The 21,675-nt window shown below is 36.7% G+C and overlaps 1 protein-coding gene across 1 annotated transcript in view; it reads left to right on the top strand.

Moving 5' to 3' along the window:
* The first annotated feature begins 522 nt into the window (after window positions 1-522).
* Window positions 523-21,675, top strand: part of PALMD (palmdelphin) — a 55,446-nt gene continuing 34,293 nt past the window's right edge. Inside the window, exons 1-2 of the mRNA XM_030868775.3 lie at window positions 523-545; window positions 1,111-1,218. Coding sequence (XP_030724635.1) covers window positions 1,174-1,218 — 45 coding nt within the window. The 5' untranslated portion in view covers window positions 523-545; window positions 1,111-1,173. The remainder of the gene's footprint in view (window positions 546-1,110; window positions 1,219-21,675) is intronic.

Below are 21,675 nucleotides of genomic sequence, written 5' to 3'. Positions count from 1 at the left end.
CTCTTCAGCTGAATGTTGATATGAAGGTGCTTGATAGCATCTAAACATGTAACAATGAGGTAGATGGTAATTAGGATTTATTACATCAAAATTTAATTAAAGAAATGGTAGGGGAAAGAACACAAAGTCAGTCATAAAGCTTCCCAGCCTCTGCTTTGACCTAAGAGTTTCGCTGGGCTTGACTTCCTCTTTCTAAAGGGCCAGGGAATACTCACATGGTGTCAGACTACATGAGTTACAGAATGTCTCATCACACTTTCAAAGTCTCATTCCTTTCTCTTGCATAACTGGTGAGGTCAAGATGGGCAACTTTCTGAGTGTCATTGCTGAATAGGATCCAAGAAAGAACTGCATTCCATAGAAATCCAAGACAAGAAATAAGGGAGGGTGGTACTTGACATTTAAACCACACTGAACACAGCCGGTGGACCAAGTTCTTAACAGAGTCACGTTAATGCCTTTAATTTCTCCATGACCTAAAGATTCCAAAATTTGAAACAAACTGCTGAAGTAGGAGGGGAAGGGAAAGGCAAGGGCAGCCTGACGTAAGTTTACCACTATATTAAATTCTAAAGTTACTCTAGAATTTTGTATTCTTATCTAAATGCAATTAAAGGAAGAAAGGCAAGCAAGTGACTTGATCCAGTCAAGGTAAGGCTTTGTCTTTGCAACTCTGGAGGACAGTACAGGTAAACAACTTTGTACAAATACACACAGACCCACACATGCAGAGATTTGCTTGTGTGTGGCTAGAGCAGAGGCTGATTAAGCACTCAGTGCATGGGCTTCTAGCGCTACTCCTAGGAAAGAATGAATTGGGTAAGGAACAGTTAATAAGAAAATGTGCCTTGCTAACTGTGCACATTACAACAAAGAGCTGGCAGCTCCTGAAGGAAAAGGGCTTGTACGGCTGCCGTTCAAACTTGTCAGTCAGCCCGTGCTAGCAGCCTCAGCGTCTGCTTCCCCAGCACACCCTCATTACATGTGTCTGGCCTGATCTGTACATCTGCTCAGAGACGCTCCTGCCGAGTCGGGGATTTCTGCTTTTCTCCACCGCTGCCAAAGCGGATTTCTCCCTGCTTCTCTGACACCTCCATTCCTCTCCCCAAGGAGGCTCCTGCTTTATGGTAGTTTTGGACTTCCCTCACTGGCTGCCTGTCCTTGACTTCTAGAATGGAAGAAGCTGAGCTGGTGAAGGAGAGACTCCAGGCCATCACAGTAAGTCTTGCATACAGTTATAACTCATGGAGAAGGTTGCTCATACAAACAACAGAAGCGTTGCTAGCTGCCCCGGCCACTGAGCCCCGTAAGTGGAAAAACAGAACTGTCACCTTTCATGGACGACGGGTCTCTGCCACTCTCTTAACCCTGGTGACCCTCTGTAACTCTTGGTTTTCCGAACCTGAGTACAGGGCAAATGTTCTTGATTTCCACAAAAACTGTGCCTATGTTTTAAATAGCAGTCAGAAGCTTTTAAGGCAGTTTGGTTAACCTTCTATGTACCTTAAAAAAAATGCAGATTTTCCTTAAATTTATATTCGACAAACAGTAGATCAAAAAACAGATCCCTAACTTGGAAACTTTTTTAAACAATTAATTCACCAAAAAGTTAAAATCTTTTAAAAGGAGGAGAGAAAAAGAAATAAAACAAATGACTTGAAACTTTTTATTTGTAGTTGTGGAAGTGTGTCCAGAAAGCCTAACAAAATTAAAATGAATGTCGTTGTACTTAAGCTAAGCATTAAACAAGAGAAAAGTAGGTAAAAGCATGTATCAGATTAATTCTAAGATATCAGTTTCCAGCAGAGTCACAAACTGAATAAGATCCTGATAAAGGAATGCAATGCATGCAATGCAATGGATTTGGAAAATATTTCGTTAATACCGGGAAGGAGAATAGTGCATTTTTTATGTTTGTTCTGGGAAAGAGTCAAAGTGTGAAATGAATTACTTTCCTTAAATGATCCAGCTTTTTTTTTTTTTTTTAATTTTCCAAAATCCTCTATTTGGCAGTAACCTGGAAATCTCTGGCACAATCACTTATCATTAGCTACAACTTATAATTTTTTTAAAGGAAAACCACTTTGGAAATCAACATCCCAATTTTTTCAGCATTTTCTGCCACTGAAATTAACCGTCAGGAGTACTTTTTAAAAACTGATGCATAATATCACAGATGCGGATTTATTAATTTCAATGTATATTGGACATTACTATCTATAAAAATAACTCTTCGTTGCCTTGTGGAAAGAAAACTGATGCAAAATCAGGGTGGGTAGAAAGATATTACTCTTTGCTCTTCAAAGTCCCACAGCATAAATTATTACTATGCTAAGCCCAATTTAGAATTTTTATTAGAAGGATACAATGTTTCAGTTCCACCCAGAAAGATGCAATAACTTGAAATATTTTCTCAGCCAATGGTTAGGAACCAAAAATCCACAGATAAAATTGGCACTTTTCCATAAGACAGTGTTCTCGAAATGTCCAACTTCTAATTAGTACATTTTCCTTTCAGAAAACCTTGGTTTGGATTATTGTTGGTTTTGCTTTGTTCTTTTCTGTTGTTAAACTCAGCCACCATTTCAGCTGTCCCGCTTTAAGGGACAGGAACTGGACTCTGCTCTGTTGTTTTTGGCGTGGGCCTTTTAGGTTACAGCTGTTGTCTAAAGGTTACTGTATTAGACTGTGTGACTTGTGTGGGCACAAGCTCCGCTTTTCCTGATGCTTCTATCTCCTAATTAACTAAATTAAATCATGTATCCAATGAAATCCACAAGTAGCCCCTTGTTCCACATTTTCCTTTTTGAATCACAGCCCACCCTTGCTTCCACCCTTTTTACACCCAGTGCACCTTACAACTCGTACTAAAGCGCATGTGTTCTAAAGGTATGACTGCATACAGTTATTCAGGAAAACTAGGAATTTTCACAGAGGGTTCCAAATGCAAATAGAACTAGAACAAAAGTCATAATGCCTTAAATGCCTTACAAGCAGACAAGACAATAAATAGGTTTTTGAATATACTGGTGTGTGTTTTTATGATCATTTAAAAAATAAAATAAAATAACAACTACTTTTCGGAATATTTCATTAGCTTAACCATATCCCATTAGAAAGAATTAAGCAAATCTCCAAAGTAAAATCACAAAGTAATTCTATTTTGGAAGTAAGATACTTGTATAAAGATTGTAGAGAAAAAATTGAGAAGAGTTTGTGGGAGCAAATCTCCAATAGTGTACACCTCACCAGACTAAGTCCAGTCACAATGGTCACCACCTAAAAGGAAAAAATGGAGCAGTGGTGTGTCCATGGAAACAACACATCCACTCATCTCCCCTGGACACCCTGGGAAATGCCAGCTTTCTCCACCCTTGCCTTACGCAGGAAGCCACCTCAGCTATTGCCCTTCCCCCTGGGGAAATGAAAACACACAGTGTCCAGAGAGTTTGCAGGGATTGTTTCACTTTTGGAAGTACTTAAAATCTTCAAAATCTCTGACCTAGACTAAAACTCAGAGACAATATCCTAATTTTAACTGTTTTCCTCTTATTTCCCTACACTGAAATAATTTTTATATACTTTATAAAATCATAAGACAAAATCAAAATCATAAGACAATTGCCCAATGTAACCCAACACAGCAACTCATAGGCACTTTGTTAGAAAAAATAAAAAACTTTTGACAGTCTAAGAAAGATCTATTTGATTATTATACTAAAAGTTATCCCTCCAATTCCTGGCTGTGTAATGAAATAATCTTCACTGTTATATTTATTCCACATGATTTTGAGCGTCCAAAAAGTCATTATTTCCACTGCAAGGAATTTAAAAAACAAATGTATATGCCTATAACTTGACAGACTCAAGTGCCAGTTTTATTGTTCCTCTTTTTAAAAAATCAGATTAAGCGTAGTAAGTAGATGGAATGTGACACCAGGCTCTCAAACTGAAAACAAAATTACTGTGATGGTGACATTCATTTCTCATATCAGTAAGTTGAATTTTAGATTAGTCAGAAGTCCTTCTCAAAGACTTTAAGAGGGGGAATTCCCTGGCGGTCCAGGGGTGAGGACTCTGTGTTTTCACTGCCGAGGGGATGGATTGGGTTGGGCAACTAAGATCCCGTAAGCCACAGGGCGAGGCCAAAAAAAAAAAAAAAAAACTTAAAGAGAATAAAGACAAAATTATGAAAGTACACAGAAATGATTGTTTAAAAGAAGGCACCTCATTTGGGTATACCAAATATGGGTTATATTTTGTACACTTACTCTCATGTTTCTCCTTCATTACTTTATCCATGTACAGGCATACCTTGGAGATACTGCAGGTTTGGTTCTAGACCACTGCAATAAAGCAAATATCATAAAAAAGCGAGTCACACAAATTTTTTAGTTTCCCAGTAGAGATAAAACTTATGTTTGGACTGCATAATACTATTGCATAACATAATACAGTAGTATTATGTCTAAAAAATAATGTATACACCTTAATTAAAAAAGACTTTATTGCTAAAAAATGCTAACCATCATGAGTCTTCAGCGAGTTGTAATCTTTTTGCCATAGTAACATCAAAGATCACTGATCACAGACAAAGAAATACTGTATGTTTTCACTTATATGTGAAATCTAAAAAATAAAACAAACAAATAATTATCACAAAACAGAAGCAGACACAGAGGAAAAACTAGTGGTTACCAGAGTAGGGGGAGAGGTGAGGGGCAAAATAGGCAAAGGAGATTAAAGGTACAAACTATTAGGTATAAAATAAATAAGTTACAAGGAGGTAATGTACAGCACGGGGAATACAGTCAGTATTTTATAATAAATTTGTATGGAGTGCAATCTATAAAAATATTGAATTGCTAGGTTGTACACCTGAAACTAATATAATATTGTAAGTCAACTATACTTCAATTTAAAAAAAAGACTGCTCACAATGAAAAAAGCCAAACAAAAAGATCCCTGATCACAGATCACCATAACAAATATAATAATAAAGAAAAAGTTTGAAGTATTGCAACAATCAGCAAAATGTAAAAGTGATCAAATGCTGTTGAAAAAACGGCGCCAATAGACTTGCTCCACGCCCGTTGTCACAAACCTTCAAACTGTAAAAAAAGAGAAAAAAGCAGTATCTATGGAGTGAAATAAAAGTGAAGCACAATAAAATGAGGTACACCTGTACCAACTCTTCACTTACTAAATTAATGGTCAAAGTATATCTTAGCCAAAGAGTTTAGTTTTCAACTCTAAGTGGAAAACAGGGTACTTCAAACTAATTAAATATTACATTGATTAAAAGGTCTCTTGAGGCTTAAGTTAGTACATAGTGTTTTAACAAATAGCGGATTTTGATACAAAAGGAGAGCTACTGAAGTAGGTGATTGGAAATGTGCTTTGAATATCACTGGAACTGATAATACCAATGTCTCCAGCGTTCTCAGGAAGAGTGAGATGAAGGACTGAAAGAGTTATCCCTACAGGGTTCCTCTCTGGAAGTAAACATGGTCCATACCAAAGAATGATGAAAAGGTGCAGGTAAATTTCCCTCAGAAAGAGCAAGATCCCCTTATGACCACTAATATCCTATACTGCTCACATCCTCCTCCAACAAGGAACACGTTTTCTTGTCTCCACTCCGATGGTGACATTAGAAAATACTGTTACTAAATACCATGGGGAGACTCAGACTGGAAAACTCCTAGATCTTAAACTGGCTAGAGATCATAGATTCACAAAAATAGGACTGTTTGGGGTGAGGGGGTTGAGCTCAGAAGAATTCTGAGAACTAGAAGCAATGTACAGAGAACAAACCAGCTGAGGAGAAAGGGGGTAAGAATAAAGCTGATATTTTTACTCTTTTCAAAGCTTAACCTTTAATGTTAGAAAGGCATGTTATCCACTCATTCTCTCATTCCCTTTATTCAATTTATGGTTATTGAGCACTTACTCTGTGCCAAACCTCACGCATTCACATTAAAATAAGTGAAGAAAAGGGAATCAGGAGTGTCAGGAGTGGTATGGGATGGGTTGCAATTTGCAGTAGCATGGTCAGGATGGGCCTCATGGAGAGGGTGACATTTGATCATAGATGAAGGAGGTGAGCTTGGTCAAAAGTTAGACAACAGCAATAATCACAAGGACAAGCACCTGCCTAGGACTGACTCCTTTTGGTAATGAGCCACTTAAAGGCCTGATGCTGGAATCTGAGCAACAGATTTGCAGGCCAAATCTGCTCATGACGCAGAATTATCAAGAGCTCTCACATTTCCCCGGATCCACTCCCTATTTTGTTCCACTCCCAAGGAATTTTTTCTCGACTTGTAAACATAGGAATGTAGGAGGTAGAAAGCTCTTTACATAAAACAGAAATCTACCCAATACAAAAGACCACTATTAAAACAATAACATAAATACACACAGGTTCTATTAATAGTTACTTCCTCAGCACGTTTCCTCTCACTAGACACCCCACCTCATCTCGTTATCTTTTTTTTCAATATCTGGAATCTTCTAACACTTAATAAAACAGTTAATGACCTCAAAGCAGGACCTGCTACATAATTTGTGAGGCCCCGTACAAGATGAACATGTGGGGATCCCTGCTCAAAAAGTGTTCAGAATTTCAAGGTGGTAACAGCAGAAGTTTAAAAGCATTCAGACTAAACACTGGGCCCTTCTGAGCATGGTGCCCTCATGTATGACTTCACAGGTCACATGTCCAAGAAGCCCAGGCTGCTGGCCAGGTACATTTTTTTTCCCTGTTCATTCTTCCCGTACAAATGAGAGCACGAAAACAAGTGCAAGCCAGCCTGGATCTTGACAGAAGTTAGACCTTAACATGTGTTTGGATTCCTGTGTTATTTAGAGCTCTAAGGACTCCTTAAAGTAATAATGACTAAAAGGAAGCATAATGAACCATTGTTCCACTGTACCTCGCGGTTAAGACAAAGTTACAGGAAGAGTTCCCAATTTGTCATGAACATCCCAAGACATTCACATAAAGATGGTATGTGGAGATACAGGAATCTCCTAAGTAAAGATGTCCTGTGCCACTATATTCAAACAATAAAGCCTCCGCAGAAGTTTCCACAGTGCTATACTGAGATTACATGTTTCTTCCAGAGAGGGAAAGGTTTCTTCAAACAAAAGTACTATGCCACATTTCTTTGCCAAACATAATAGCCCACCCACAAAGGAGACCATGTGATGAGGTATAATAATTTTGATAGCTTATTAAGGAAACTGCCTTTTGATAACCAGGGGTGGTTTTTCCAGTGTGCTACAGAGTGATAATGCTACTTTGCAAAGCCCTCTACTGACAAGGATCCCCATGAACTTTCTCAACATTACTAGATGGTGAAAAGGAAAAGCTTCTTTTATAGAAAACTGTGATTAAAACAAACCAGAGAGTAAGTCTAACAAGAGTCTAAGCAAGTACAGCATAGTTCAGGCTAAAACCAAAACAGAGCTTCCACTTCCTAATCTAAAGTCTCAAACTACCTAGCTTCTCTTGAAATAAAATAAGAATATTTTAATTTTTAATTTATTTAAATGGCAGTGGTGTCATTCTGGGGAGCTCAAGAAGTTTCCTCACCAGGAACCCTGTGACATGTCTATTTTTCTAAAACACCATAGGAGCAGTTTGAGTGAGATCTGAACTTACAGTTTTTATGTAAAACCCCAGTGACTGGATTCACACTAACCATTTCAGACATAGAGCCAGGTTATTTTCTGAACCTCTGGCTTCTGTCTTAAGCATCAAGTTTTCAATGTGTAACTGCATCAATGATTGATATGGGGTGATACAACATGTTAAAAGGAGCTACAAGAGCTACTCAAAATCAATCTATGCTAACAAATATAGATATAAAGACATATCCTAAGCACAAGAATTCTGCGATTAAAAATAATAATAACACCAAACTCCCAGTCCATCCCTCCCCCATCCCCCTCTCCCTTGGTAACCATAAGTCTGTTCTCTATGTCCATGAGTCTGTTTCTGTTTTGTAAATAAGTTCATTTGTGTCACATTTTAGATTCCACAAATAAGTGATATCCTATGGTATTTGTCTTTCTCTTTCTGACTTACTTCACTTAGTATGATAATATCTAGGTCCATCCATGCTGCTGCAAATGGCATTATTTCATTCCTTTTTATGGCTGAGTAATACTCCGAGGTATATATGTACCACATCTTCTTTATCCTTTCATCTAATGATGGACATTTAGGCTGTTTCCATGTCTTGGCTATTGTGAATAGTGCTGCTATGAACATAGGGGTGCATGTATCTCTTTGAATTATAGTTTTAGGAGTTTGGGGTTAGTAGATGCAAACTATTACATATAGAATGGATAAACAACAAGCACAGTTCCCTGTGCTACTGTATAGCACAGGGAACTGTATTCAACATCCTGAGATAAACCATAATGGAAAAGAATATTAAAAAGAATATATATATATACAAGCTGAATCACTTTGCTGTACAGCAGAAATTAACACAATATTATAAATCAACTGTACTTCAATTTTTTAAAAAAAGATGGAAAAAATAATAACAGTTTGGGGTTAACATATACACATTACTATATATAAAATAGATAACCAACAAGGACCTACTGTGTAGCAGAGGGAACTATCCTCAGTATCTTGTAATAACCTATAATGGAAAAGAATCTGAAAAAGAATATATATATATATATATATATATATATATATAAAAACTGAATCACTTTGCTGTACACTTGAAACGAACACATTGTAAATTATACTTCAATTTAAAAAATAATAATAACCTATTCTTGCATAGCATTTAGACTTTAAAAATAAAAACAAAAACTTTCACATTCATTATCTCATTTGTCCAAACAGTCGTATGAGTATTTTCAATAGCAGATGTTGCCATCCCCATTTTATAGGTGAAAAACCTAAGACCAAGGAAAGCTAAGGGGTTAGTTAAATAGTAGAAAATGGCAGAGTCTCTGCTCATAACATCACAATAAATTCTAGTAAACTTCAAAACCATAAACCTCACCCTTTTTCAGAACTTCCTCTGTTGTTCACTCTTAATAAAGTTTGAAGTGGAGCAAAGAGAAAAATCTATGGAGGTTCTGCTTCACGTAATACCCTTTTTTAACCCAAACCAGTCCTTCACACCCTGAAGTCTCCTCTCCTCTTTCCCAGGCTGACAGGAGTAGAAGTGGGAAAGGAAAGAATGTGATGCCATTGCAGAAGCATTTGTTATTGCTTTAACAGGATTGGGACAGAATCATTTTTTGGAGCATCCCATATTCTAAGCCTCGGAGTAGGCTTCCACTTCCACTACATAGTCTCTTCCCTTCCAGCCAGGATTTCTTAAGGCAAAGACATTGTTGCATCTCTCACAGCTCCCCCCAACACCGAGCTCCACACTAGCTGGAGCCCAAAAAACCCATTATGAATAAGTGAATGAGTGAATACCATCAAGCTGAAAGGAGGGAGAGAGCTAATGATTGTCCACCCAGCTAACAGATTTTTTTTTTTACTGAAGACATGGCCAAGTTTACCATCACCCTTTGATTATTTAGGAGTTTGTTTTGTGTTTATCCTTGTTTTGTTTTGTTTTGTTTTGTCACGATTCATTAGAACAAACAGGAAAGGGTAGACAAAGGAATAAAAGAGTAGAACATAAACCACATTCTATTTAGAGATCTGTCAGAATTTGTTGTAAAGCTGGGAAAGAAGACTAAATTTACTAAATAAAATGAGGTTTAGAAAATTTGTGCTTTTTAATTCACCCCATAAGTAGCAGTGATAACTACATCTAATTCCCATGGCTAACATATGAATTAGGGTTTTTCAAAGCTAAATTCAGAAATAATCATAGGACCAGGAGAAAACTTAGAGATTTCATCCACATTCCCATCCGCATTGTACCATGCTCGAGAGATGCTCATCCAGTTTCTCCTTGAGCACTTTCAACATCAGGTGGATTAATACCTCCCAAAATACCCTATTCCATTTGAGAACAACTCTCTGTGTTAAGAGTTCTGACATAATGTGGCAGAATCTAGTTTCCTTTAACTGCCTCCCAATCATGACTCTAGCCATTGAAGCTGTACAGCTTTATTTTCTTGATTTCAATCATTCTTCATATCACAGGCTCATTCTAGACACTCTTTTAAATGTCAGTGTCACTCTTAAAATTTGGTGCTGAGAGTTAAACAGAACACTCTGACCAGTACAGAGACCTTACTGCTATAATTTCCCTTGTTTGGCTAATCGTATTTCTACAGATATATTTGGGAAGTGATAAGGAGTAGTATAAGGAGCATTATATTTGGAATTATAGAAAATTAGGATCAATAGCAATTCCAACACTAGACCAACTTTATGACTTGGGGAAGCTGATAAACTCTCTGGTCCTCACTTCAGTGTCTCTAAAATTAATAATGAATTAACCTGAAAGCTCAGTAATAAGATACACAATAAATATACAAAAATCAATAGCTTTCTGAAAAACAATAATTAGTCAGAAATTGTAATGTGAAAACATCCCATTCCTGATAGCTACATTTTTTTTAAAACTGTTGAAACCTAAAAATAATCCTATTTAGAAAATGTGCAGAATTTATATGAAGAAACCTTTATGTTTTTATACCTACTGAGGAACTGTGCAGGATATATATAGTGAAACTTTACTAAGTGATATAATATATATGTCTAGAGAAGCACACCATTCCTTGAGGTAAAGTTTGAATACAAAAAAGCTGTCATATATTTTCAAATTTATTTTAAGCTTAATGCAATTCCGATCAAAATCTCTAACGAGGCATTCTTGTTCACTTCTGATGGCACCATGAAATTGCTAAAACAGGATGATTTGGCAATTGGTAAAAGAAAACTCAAAAACTGTTTTACCCTTTGACCAAGAATTTCATTAACAAGGAAATTTATATAAAGAAAAATAAGAGATGCATACAAGATGGATTCCTAAGATGTTCATAGCATAATAAAATCATTTCTTATAGTATATAGTACAAAAGTGTAAGCAAATTCAACGTCCAAAAATAGGCACTAGTTGAATAAACACAGTGCAAATATACATGTGTGTATATATATGCATGTATGTGAAATAGAATAATGTGCATCCATTAAAAATAATTTAGAGGGCTTCCCTGGTGGCGCAATGGTTGAGAGTCCGCCTGCCGATGCAGGGGACACGGGTTCGTGCCCCGGTCCGGGAAGATCCCACATGCCGCGGAGCGGCTGGGCCCGTGAGCCATGGCCGCTGAGCCTGTGCGTCCGGAGCCTATGCTCCACAACGGGAGAGGCCACAGCAGTGAGAGCCCCGTGTACCGCAAAAATATTAATAATAATAATAATTTAGAAAACTATTTAATGACATGGTATATCATTATGTTCATGATATATTAAAAAAATAAGATTACTAAGTGTGTAACATACAATTCAAATTTTATATGAGCTATAATATATCATGCAGATGTAAATCATATATAACACTAGCGATCTCTGATTATCTCTGGATAAAGATAATTACTATTAGAAGTAACTTTTAAAATTCCATCAGGGTGTGTGGTTTTTTTGTTTGTTTGCTTGTTTGGTTGATTGGTTGTTGATTTTTTTTTTTTTTTGGCTTGGTAGGGAGTGATGAAGCATAAGGAATTGGTTGAGTTTTCAATTTAGTTTCTATTGGAATGTAACAAAATGATTCCAAAGTCCAACTGGGAAAAAAAACTACTGCTACTAATCAAGACATTTTAAAGAAAAGCAACAAAGGAAAACTTGCCCAATAAAATGTTAAATTATCTCATTGGTGCTACATAGTACCAAAATCTATAACTAAAGACACTATACAGATAACCTAGAGCCAGGCCCTAATGTACATTTTTTGTGTGTAAATGATAAAAGTTAGTAAATGATAAAATTAGTAAACAAAAAAAGTAAACCAATAGGAAAGAATTCTTTGATAAAACTTCAGATTTAGTTTAAAATTTGGGAAAAAAATATTAGACCCTCAGCATTTACCATAAATCAAAATTAATTAGGCTGGATTTAAGAGGTTTTTTTTAAAACTCTTTAGGAAACTGGAAGAAAATATGGGTCAGATAGTCTGAATATATCAGATAGAAAATATCTCAGATAGTAAAAGATATTAAAAACATAAAAGCATTAGGAAAGGGCTTCCCTGGTGGAGCAGTGGTTGAGAGTCCTCCTGCCGATTCAGGGGACACGGGTTCGTGCCCCGGTCCGGGAAGATCCCACATGCCGCGGAGTGGCTGGGCCTATGAGCCATGGCTGCTGAGCCTGCGCGTCCAGAGCCTGTGCTCCTGTGCAACGGGAGAGGCCATAACAGTGAGAGGCCCGCATACCGCAAAAACAAAAAACAAAACAAAACAAAAAAACGCAACAGGAATAATCTTTCAGTAATTCTAGGAACACCATAAATAAAATTTAAAGGCAAATAGGAAAAATTATTTACAACTAGTATGGCAAACAAAAGGCTACTATTCCTAATTCAAAGAGTTCTTACAAATTGTTGATTAATTAATAAGCTTTACCCAAAAATAGGTAGCCATCACAAACAGGAAATTTTAAAAAATAAATAATACAAATAGCCAAGAAAATTATGAAAAATATTTGACCACTAATATCAGAAATCTGATTAAGACATCAAGATAAGACACTATTTTTGCTCTACTTATATTGCTAAAGGATCTTTTACTTATAATATTCCTAATTAGAGTGAGGTAATGGACACTGTTTTGCAGAAATATAAGTTAAAATAACTTTTCATTGAAGTCCTTTTACCAATCTGCATCAAGAATTTTTAAAACATCCGTACCCCTTGACGAGCTAACTAAATTCTAGGGACCAATAGTGAGGAAATAATCAGACAAAAGCGGTCAAAATTTTACAAATAAGGAACTTTATCATACAACTACTTATAACACCTAAAGATTCAAAACAACCTAAAAGGCAGAAAAAGGGAGACTGATTAAGCAAATTACAATATTCTGAATAAAATTCAATATATTTATTAATAAAATTCAATTAAATGAGAAATGCTCATGACACAATATTAAGTGCAAAAGGTGGAACGCAAAACTGTGTGTATGGGCGTCCTTGCGTGGTTTTCACATGTGTGTCTGTATAAATTTTCATATCTGTGTTTTGGGTACACTGAAGAAACATTGGAATAAAATGCACCAAAATGTACATAGTAGTTACTTCTAAAGTAGTGGGAGTATAGGAGATTTTTATATTTTTCTTTAAAGTCGTCTAGATTTTTGAACTGTTCTGCAATTAACATATCCTATAAGTTTCATAGGGTACATTTATTAATAATAAAGTTAATCATTAATTTGGGTCCCTTTTTCCTACCAGACAAGATGTTTGAAATCTTGGCTTAGTCATCTTCTATTTCATTGGTTCCCAAACCGGGCTGTTCATTACAGTTGCCTGGAGCAGCTTCTAGCAACAAGTCTTCCAGTGCACACCCACTTCACCCTTGAAATTATGGTTCAGAAAATGAGCTAAATATGTTTATGTTTACTTTTTTATTGGGATTAGTCTTTTTGTTTTTCTTTTTTATACAGCAGGTTCTTATTAGTCATCAATTTTATATACATCAGTGTATACATGTCAATCCCAATCACCCAATTCAGCACACCACCATCCCCACCCCCCCACCGTTTTCCCCCCTTGGTGATGATACGTTTGTTCTCTACATCTATGTCTCAACTTCTGCCCTGCAAACTGGTTCATCTGTACCCTTTCTCTAGGTTCCACATATATGCACTAATATACGATATTTGTTTTTCTCTTTCTGACTTACTTCACTCTGTATGAAAGTCTCTAGATCCATCCACATCTCAACAAATGACTCAATTTCGTTCCTTTTTATGGCTGAGTAATATTCCATTGTATATATGTACCACAACTTCTTTATCCATTCATCTGTCGATGTGCATTTAGGTTGCTTCCATGACCTGCCTACTGTAAAAAGTGCTGCAATGAACATTGGGGTGCATGTGTCTTTTTGAATTATGGTTTTCTCTGGGTATATACCCAGTAGTAGGATTACTGGATCATATGGTAATTCTATTTTTAGGTCTTTAAGGAACTTCCATACTGTTCTCCATAGTGGCTCTATCAATTTACATTCCCACCAACAGTGCAAGAGTGTTCCCTTTTCTCCACACCCTCTCCAGCATTTGTTGTTTGTAGATTTTCTGATGATGCCCATTCTAACTGGTGTCAGGTGACACCTCATTATACTTTTGATTTGCATTTCTCTAATAATTAGTGATGTTGAGCAGCTTTTAATGTGCTTCTTGGCCATCTGTATGTCTTCTTTGGAGAAATGTCTATTTAGGTCTTCTGCCCATTTTTGGATTGGGTTGTTTGTTTCTTTAATATTGAGCTGCATGAGCTCTATTTTTTTTTTTTTTTTTTTTTTGCGGTACGCGGGCCTCTCACTGCTGTGGCCTCTCCCATTGTGGAGCACAGGCTCCAGACGCGCAGGCTCAGTGGCCATGGCCCATGGGCCCAGCATGTGGGATCTTTCTGGACTGGGGCACGAACCCGTGTCCCCTGCATCAGCAGGCATACATCAACCACTGTGCCACCAGGGAAGCCCCTGCATGAGCTCTTCATATATTTTGGAGATTAATCCTTTGTCTGTTGATTCATTTGAAAATACTTTCTCCCATCCTGAGGGTTGTCTTTCCATCTTGTTTATGGTGTCCTTTGCTGTGCAAAAGCTTTTAAGTTTCATTAGGTCCCATTTGTTTACTTTTGTTTTTATTTCCAATACTCTAGGAGGTGGATCAAAAAAGGTCTTGCTGTTACTTATGTTAAAGAGTGTTCTTCCTATGTTTTCCTCTAGGAGTTTTATATTGTCCTGTCTCATATTTAGGTCTTTAGTCCATTTTGATTTTATTTTTGTGTATGGTGTTAGAGAGTGTTCTAATTTCATTCTTTTACATGTAGCTGTCCAGTTTTCCCAGCACCACTTATTGAAGAGACTGTCTTTTCTCCATTGTATATCTTTGCCTCCTTTCTCATAGATTAGTTGACCATAGGTGCATGGGTTTATCTCTGGGCTTTCTATCTTTTTCCATTGATCTAAGTTTCTGTTTTTGTGCCAGTACCATACTGTCTTGATGACTGTAGCTTTGTAGTATAGTCTGAAGTCAGGGAGTCTGATTTCTCCAGCTCCACTTTTTTCCCTCAAGACTGCTTTGGCTATTCAGGGTCTTTTGTGTCTCCATACAAATTTTAAGATTACTTGTTCTAGTTCCGTAAAACATGCCATTGGTAATTTGATAGGGATTGCATTGAATCTGTAGATTGCTTTGGGTAGTATAGTCATTTTCACAATATTGATTCTTCCAATCCAAGAAAATGGTATATCTCTCCATCTATTTGTATCATCTTTAATTTCTTTCATCACTGTCTTGTAGTTTTCTGCATACAGGTCTTTTGTCTCCCTAGGTAGGTTTATTCCTAGGTATTTTATTCTTTTTGTTGCAATGGTCAATGGGAGTGTTTCCTTAATTTCTCTTTCAGATTTTTCATCATTAGTGTATAGGAATGCAAGAGATTTCTGTGCATTAATGTTGTATCCTGCAACTGTACCAAATTCATTGATTAGCTCTAGTAGTTTTCTGGTGGCATTTTTAGGATTCTCTATGTATAGTATCATGCCATCTGGAAAGAGTGACAGTTTTACTTCTTCTTTTCCAATTTGTATTCCTTTTATTTCTTTTTCTTCTCTGATTGCCGTGGATAGAAGTTCCAAGACTATGTTGAATAATAGTGGTGAGAGTGGACATCCTTGTCTTGTTCCTGATCTTAGAGGAAATGCTTTCACTTTTTCACCATTGAGAATGAAGTTTGCTATAGGTTTGTCATATATGGCCTTTATTATGTTAGAGGTAGGTTCCCTCTATGTCCCTTTCTGTAGAGTTTTTATCATAAATGGGTGCTGAATTTTGTCAAAAGCTTTTTCTGCATCTATTGAGATGATCATATGGATTTTATTCTTCAATTTGTTAATATGGTGTATCACATTGATTGTTTTGCATATACTGAAGAATCCTTGCATTCCTAGAATAAACCCCACTTGATCATGGTGTATGATCCTTTTAATGTGCTGTTGGATTCTGTTTGCTAGTATTTTGTTGAGGATTTTTACATCTATGTTCATCAGTGATATTGGCCTGTAGTTTTCTTTATTTGTGACATCCTTGTCTGGTTTTGGTATCAAGGTGATGGTGGCCTCATAGAATGAGTTTGGGAGTGTTCCATCCTCTGCAATTTTTTGGAAGAGTTTGAGAAGGATGGGTGTTAGCTCTTCTCTAAATATTTGATAGAATTCACCTGTGAAGCCATCTGGTCCTGGACTTTTGTTTGTTGGAAGATTTTTAATCACAGTTTCAATTTCATTACTTGTCATTGGTCTGTTCATATTTTCTGTTTCTTCCTGGTTCAGTATTGGAAGGTTATACCTTTCTAAGAATTTGTCCATTTCTTCCAGGTTGTCTATTTTATTGGCATAGAGTTGCTTGTAGTAGTCTCTTAGGATTCTTTGTATTTCTGCGGTGTCTGTTATAACTTCTCCTTTTTCATTCCTAATTTTATTGATTTGAGTCCTCTCCCTCTTTTTCTTGATGAGTCTGGCTAATGGTTTATCAATTTTGTTTATCTTCTCAAAGAAACAGCTTTTAGTTTTATTAATCTTTGCTATTGTTTCTTTGTTTCTATTTCATTTTTTTCTGCTCTGATCATTATGATTTCTTTCCTTCTGCTAAATTTGGGTTTTGTTTGTTCTTCTTTCTCTAGTTTCTTTAGGTGTAAGGTTAGATTTTTTATTTGAGATATTTCTTGTTTCTTGAGGTAGGCTTGTGTAGCTATAAACTTCCCTCTTAAAACTGCTTTTGCTGCATCCCACATGTTTTGGATCATCGTGTTTTCATTGTCATTTGTCTCTAGGTATTTTTTGATTTCCTCTTTGATTTCTTCGGTGATCTCTTGGTTATTTAGTAACACATTGTTTAGCCTCCATGTGTTTGTATTTTTTTTTGTGTGTGTGTGGTACGCGGGCCTCTCACTGTTGTGGCCTCTCCCATTTGGGAGCACAGGCTCTCCGGATGCACAGGCTCAGCGGCCATGGCTCATGGGCCCAGCTGCTCCGCAGCATGTGGGATCTTCCCAGACCGGGGCACAAACCCACGTACCCTGCATCGGCAGGCAGGCAGACTCTCAACCACTGCGCCACCAGGGAAGCCCTGTGTTTGTACTTTTTACGTTTTTTTCCTTGTAATTCATTCCTAATCTCATAGCATTGTATTCAGAAAAGATGCTTGATATGATTTCAATTTTCTTAAATTTACTGAGGCTTGATTTGTGACCCAAGATGTGATCTATCCTGGAGAATATTCCATGCGCACTTGAGAAGAAAGTGTAATGTGCTGTTTTTGGATGGAATGTCCTATAAATATCAATTAAATCTATCTGGTCTATTGTGTCATTTAAAGCTTCTCTTTCCTTACTTATTTTCATTTTGGATGATCTGTCCATTGGTGTAAGTGAGGTGTTAAAGTCCCCCACTATTATTGTGTTACTGTTGATTTCCTCTTTTATAGCTGTTAGCAGTTGCCTTATGTATTGAGCTGCTCCTTTGTTGGGTGCATATATATTTATAATTATTATATCTTCTTCTTGGATTGATCCCTTTATCGTTATGTAGTGTCCTTCCTTGTCTCTTGTAACATTCTTTATTTTAAAGTCTATTTTTTCTTATATGAGTATACCTACTCCAGCTTTCTTTTGATTTACATTTGCATGGAATATCTTTTTCCATCCCCTTACTTTCAGTCTGTATGTGTCCCTAGGTCTGAAGTGGGTCTCTTGTAGACAGCATATATATGGGTCCTGTTTTTGTATCCATTCAGCAAGCATGTGTCTTTTGGTTGGAGCATTTAATCCATTCATGTTTAAGGTAATTATCAATATGCATGTTCCTATTACCATTTTCTTAATTTTTCTGGGTTTGGTTTTGTAGGTCCTTTTGTTCTCTTGTGTTTCCCACTTAGGGAAGTTCCTTTAGCATTTGTTGTAGAGCTGGTTTGGTGGTGCTGAATTCTCCTAGCTTTTGCTTGTTTGTAAAGCTTTTGATTTCTCCATCAAATCTGAATGAGATCCTTGCTGGGTAGAGTAATCTTGGTTGTAGGTTCTTCCCTTTCATCACTTTAAGTATATCATGCCACTCCCTTCTGGCTTGTAGAGTTTCTGCTGAGAAATCAGCTGTTAACCTTACGGGAGTTCCCTTGTATGTTATTTGTCATTTTTCCCTTGGTACTTTCAATAATTTTTCTATCTTTAGTTTTTGCCAGTTTGATTACTATGTGTCTTGGTGTGTTTCTCCTTGGGTTTATCCTGTATGGGACTCGCTGCGCTTCCTGGACTTGGGTGGCTATTTCCTTTCCCATGTTAGGGAAGTTTTCTACTATAATCTCTTCAAATATTTTCTCTGGTCCTTTCTCTCTCTCTTCTCCTTCTGGGACCCCTATAATGTGAATGTTGTTGCATTTAATGTTGTTCCAGAGGTCTCTTAGGCTGCCTTCATTTCTTTTCATTCTTTTTTCTTTATTCTGTTCCGCAGCAGTGAATTCCACCGTTATGTCTTCCAGGTCACTTATCCGTTCTTCTGTCTCAGTTATTCTGCTATTGATTCCTTCTAGTGTAGTTTTCATTTCAGTTAATTGTATTGTTCATCTCTGTTTGTTTTTTCTTTAATTCTTCTAGGTCTTTGTTAAACATTTCTTGCATCTTCTCGATCTTTGCCTCCATTCTCTTTCCGAGGTCCTGGATCATCTTCATTATCATTATTCTGAATTCTTTTTCTGGAAGGTTGCCTCTCTCCACTTCATTTAGTTGTTTTTCTGGGGTTTTTGTCTTGTTCCTTCATCTGGTACATAGCCCTCTGCCCTTTAATTTTGTCTATCTTTCTGTGAATGTGGTTTTTGTTCCACAGGCTGCAGGATTGTAGTTCTTCTTGCTTCTGTTGTCTGCCCTCTGATAGGGGCTTAGTTTTATTTTTCTGTCCCTTATAGGGCATTGGTTTTTTAAAAAACACATTAAGACAATCACTTTCAAATAAATATTCCTCTCTTTTCACATTTACACAAATTTCCAAAAGAAAAATAATAAGAAATTTTGTCAAAAGTCATACTAAAACCAAGATATACTGAATTCCCATGATCTAGGTTCCTGTGCTCCTCAGTTTCTTTACCTGCATATGGGGAATAAACATGGTCCATACTTCCTAGAGACTTGGGGAAAATTAAATTGATACATTTAAGTGCTCTAAATAGTTCCTGACACATAAAAATCTCTCAATAAATGTAGCTATTGTTACAACCATCATAGTCATCAGCAGCAGCAGATCTTAAAAAATGAAGCAGAAGAAATAGTCTTAAATGTTTTGTTTTTAATAACTGAATGCTATCTCTTAGACATTCCTTGTCTAAATACAAGACTGTTTAACAATTCATTCTACAACTTTGCCGGGTATTAACCAATACATTCACCAGTCATTAAATGTTCATAATTGACCTTTTTCTCTCTTCAAAAAACTGGGTCATTTGCCACTTTCAGCTTTCTGATGCCTCTTCACTTCACCCAAGATTCCAAGACTACTTAATAATATTTTCCTGTCATGTCTATAAATTTTTCTGCTCCCTGAAATGAAACCCATTGGAGTCTGAGCAGTTCTATCTTTAGTGCTTTATATCTTCTTGGGCTTTGATTTCCCTTTAAGCATATTTGTTCTACCCTTTCCAGGATCAAGATTATTCTCCTCAATCAAAAAGAATGGAAGTAAAATAGGAGTGAAGTAGTTCTAGTTTATCTCTGACATGTTGATATTACACTCTTCTCAGCAGTAGTCCTTTTGCTCCCAACATAACTTAAATATTGAATATATATATATATATTTACTTGTACACACATGCTTTTTGTGTCCTCAGTGTTTTTCACATGCTTCACATCTTGTCAGCCTGAATTTGTACCTTATTTACATATTTGTACATATTTGTACCTATTACAAATGGGTACCACCTGTTTATCTGTATTCTTGGTTTCACGAGCTTTGGGGAAGCTCCCGGTGATATTAAGCTATTTAGTTTGGTTTTGTTTAGTTCTCTTTTCTTTTTACTTGAGATCATTTTTTAATTGGGTATCAATATTTCCATTGGTAAATTGCCCATACTTCATGATCTGTCTTCCTTCTTAAAATGCTTGCCTCTTTTTCAAGAAATTTTTAAAATAATTTTTCAAGAATTTTTTTCAAGAATTTAAAAAATCTACTTTCATTGAAATGTAGTAAACCTCTAACTATGCTCAGGATTCAATTCTAGGAGCATTGTGTTAGCACATCCCTTTCCTTCAAGGTTATCATTATATACATTTCACCAGGAAGCTTTGCATTGTTGGTAGTATTTAAATCCAAATAGTAGCTTCTATTATTGTTCTTTTGAGACCTTAAACAGTGAAAATATCAGCAAAGGTAGTCAAGAAGTTACAAGATACTTCTATCAGAATGAATCTGAAACCATTTACCTAATTGAATTCACAAAGTTCTATTATCAATAATGTCTAATTAGTCCCAAAATAAATTTCCATATGTGTTCCCTTCCTCCAATACCTCTTAAATGTAGGTGTTTCACGAAGGCTCTGTCTTTAGCTCTCCTTTACATAAATATGTCTCTTGTCATGCTCTGATGTAGTCTCCTGGCCTCAGCTACCCCTTCCAAAACTCTGGCATCTTTATCTCTAGCTCTGACTTCCCTTCCGATCTAGCTCCATCCAACATTTCAACTACCTGCCAGATTACTCCACCAGGTTGTTCCAAAGACACCTCAACCTTGGTGTGAATCACCATCTTCCCCCCCAAACTCTCTTTCTTCTCCTGAATTTCCTATTTCTATTAGTGATTCTGTTCTCCTCTCAGTTTACCTGGATATAAAAGCCCTATACCCCATTTGACCTCTTCCTCTCCTGCATCCATATGTCATCAGTTGCCAAGTCCTGCTAATTTTAACTCCTTGGTATCTCTGACATCTACACCCTCTGTTACCTCTTGTTCAAGCTCTCTTGATCTTATGTATGAGTTGTAGCCTAACTGATTATCCCTTTCAAGTTGTCCTCCTTCAGTATCTATAAATCAGGCTATTTTAAACTTCTTAAAACATGGCTTTAATTCTATTATTCCTCTCCCTCTGAAAACCTTCCATTGCTCCCTATCTCAATATGTAAATAAATTCTAAACTCCTTTCCCTGCTTTTTAGTATTCTCTATTAAGGATTTATCCTCATTTCATTTTCTTATTTCATTTCCCTCTACTCTCTGTATGACAACTTGGATTCCAGACTTGCTATTCCAAATAATGTCCCAATTTTCTACAACAGGCCTTTGCTCACAATGAGCTCTAGAGGTGAATGCCCTTCCTCCCCACCCCCAGCCCTCCAGCAACTACCCAACATACTCTATTTGGATGCTACTTGAAAGCCTCTCCTAACCAGATCATTTAGAAACAACCACTCCCTTTTGCCCCTCAACTCTCACAAGACCTCACTTGTGCCTTAGTAATGACATTTATCACT

The sequence above is a fragment of the Globicephala melas genome, chromosome 1 (assembly GCF_963455315.2).
Source record: "Globicephala melas chromosome 1, mGloMel1.2, whole genome shotgun sequence".
NCBI classification, from domain to species: domain Eukaryota; kingdom Metazoa; phylum Chordata; class Mammalia; order Artiodactyla; family Delphinidae; genus Globicephala; species Globicephala melas.
This window is presented reverse-complemented; position numbering and strand designations above follow the sequence as displayed.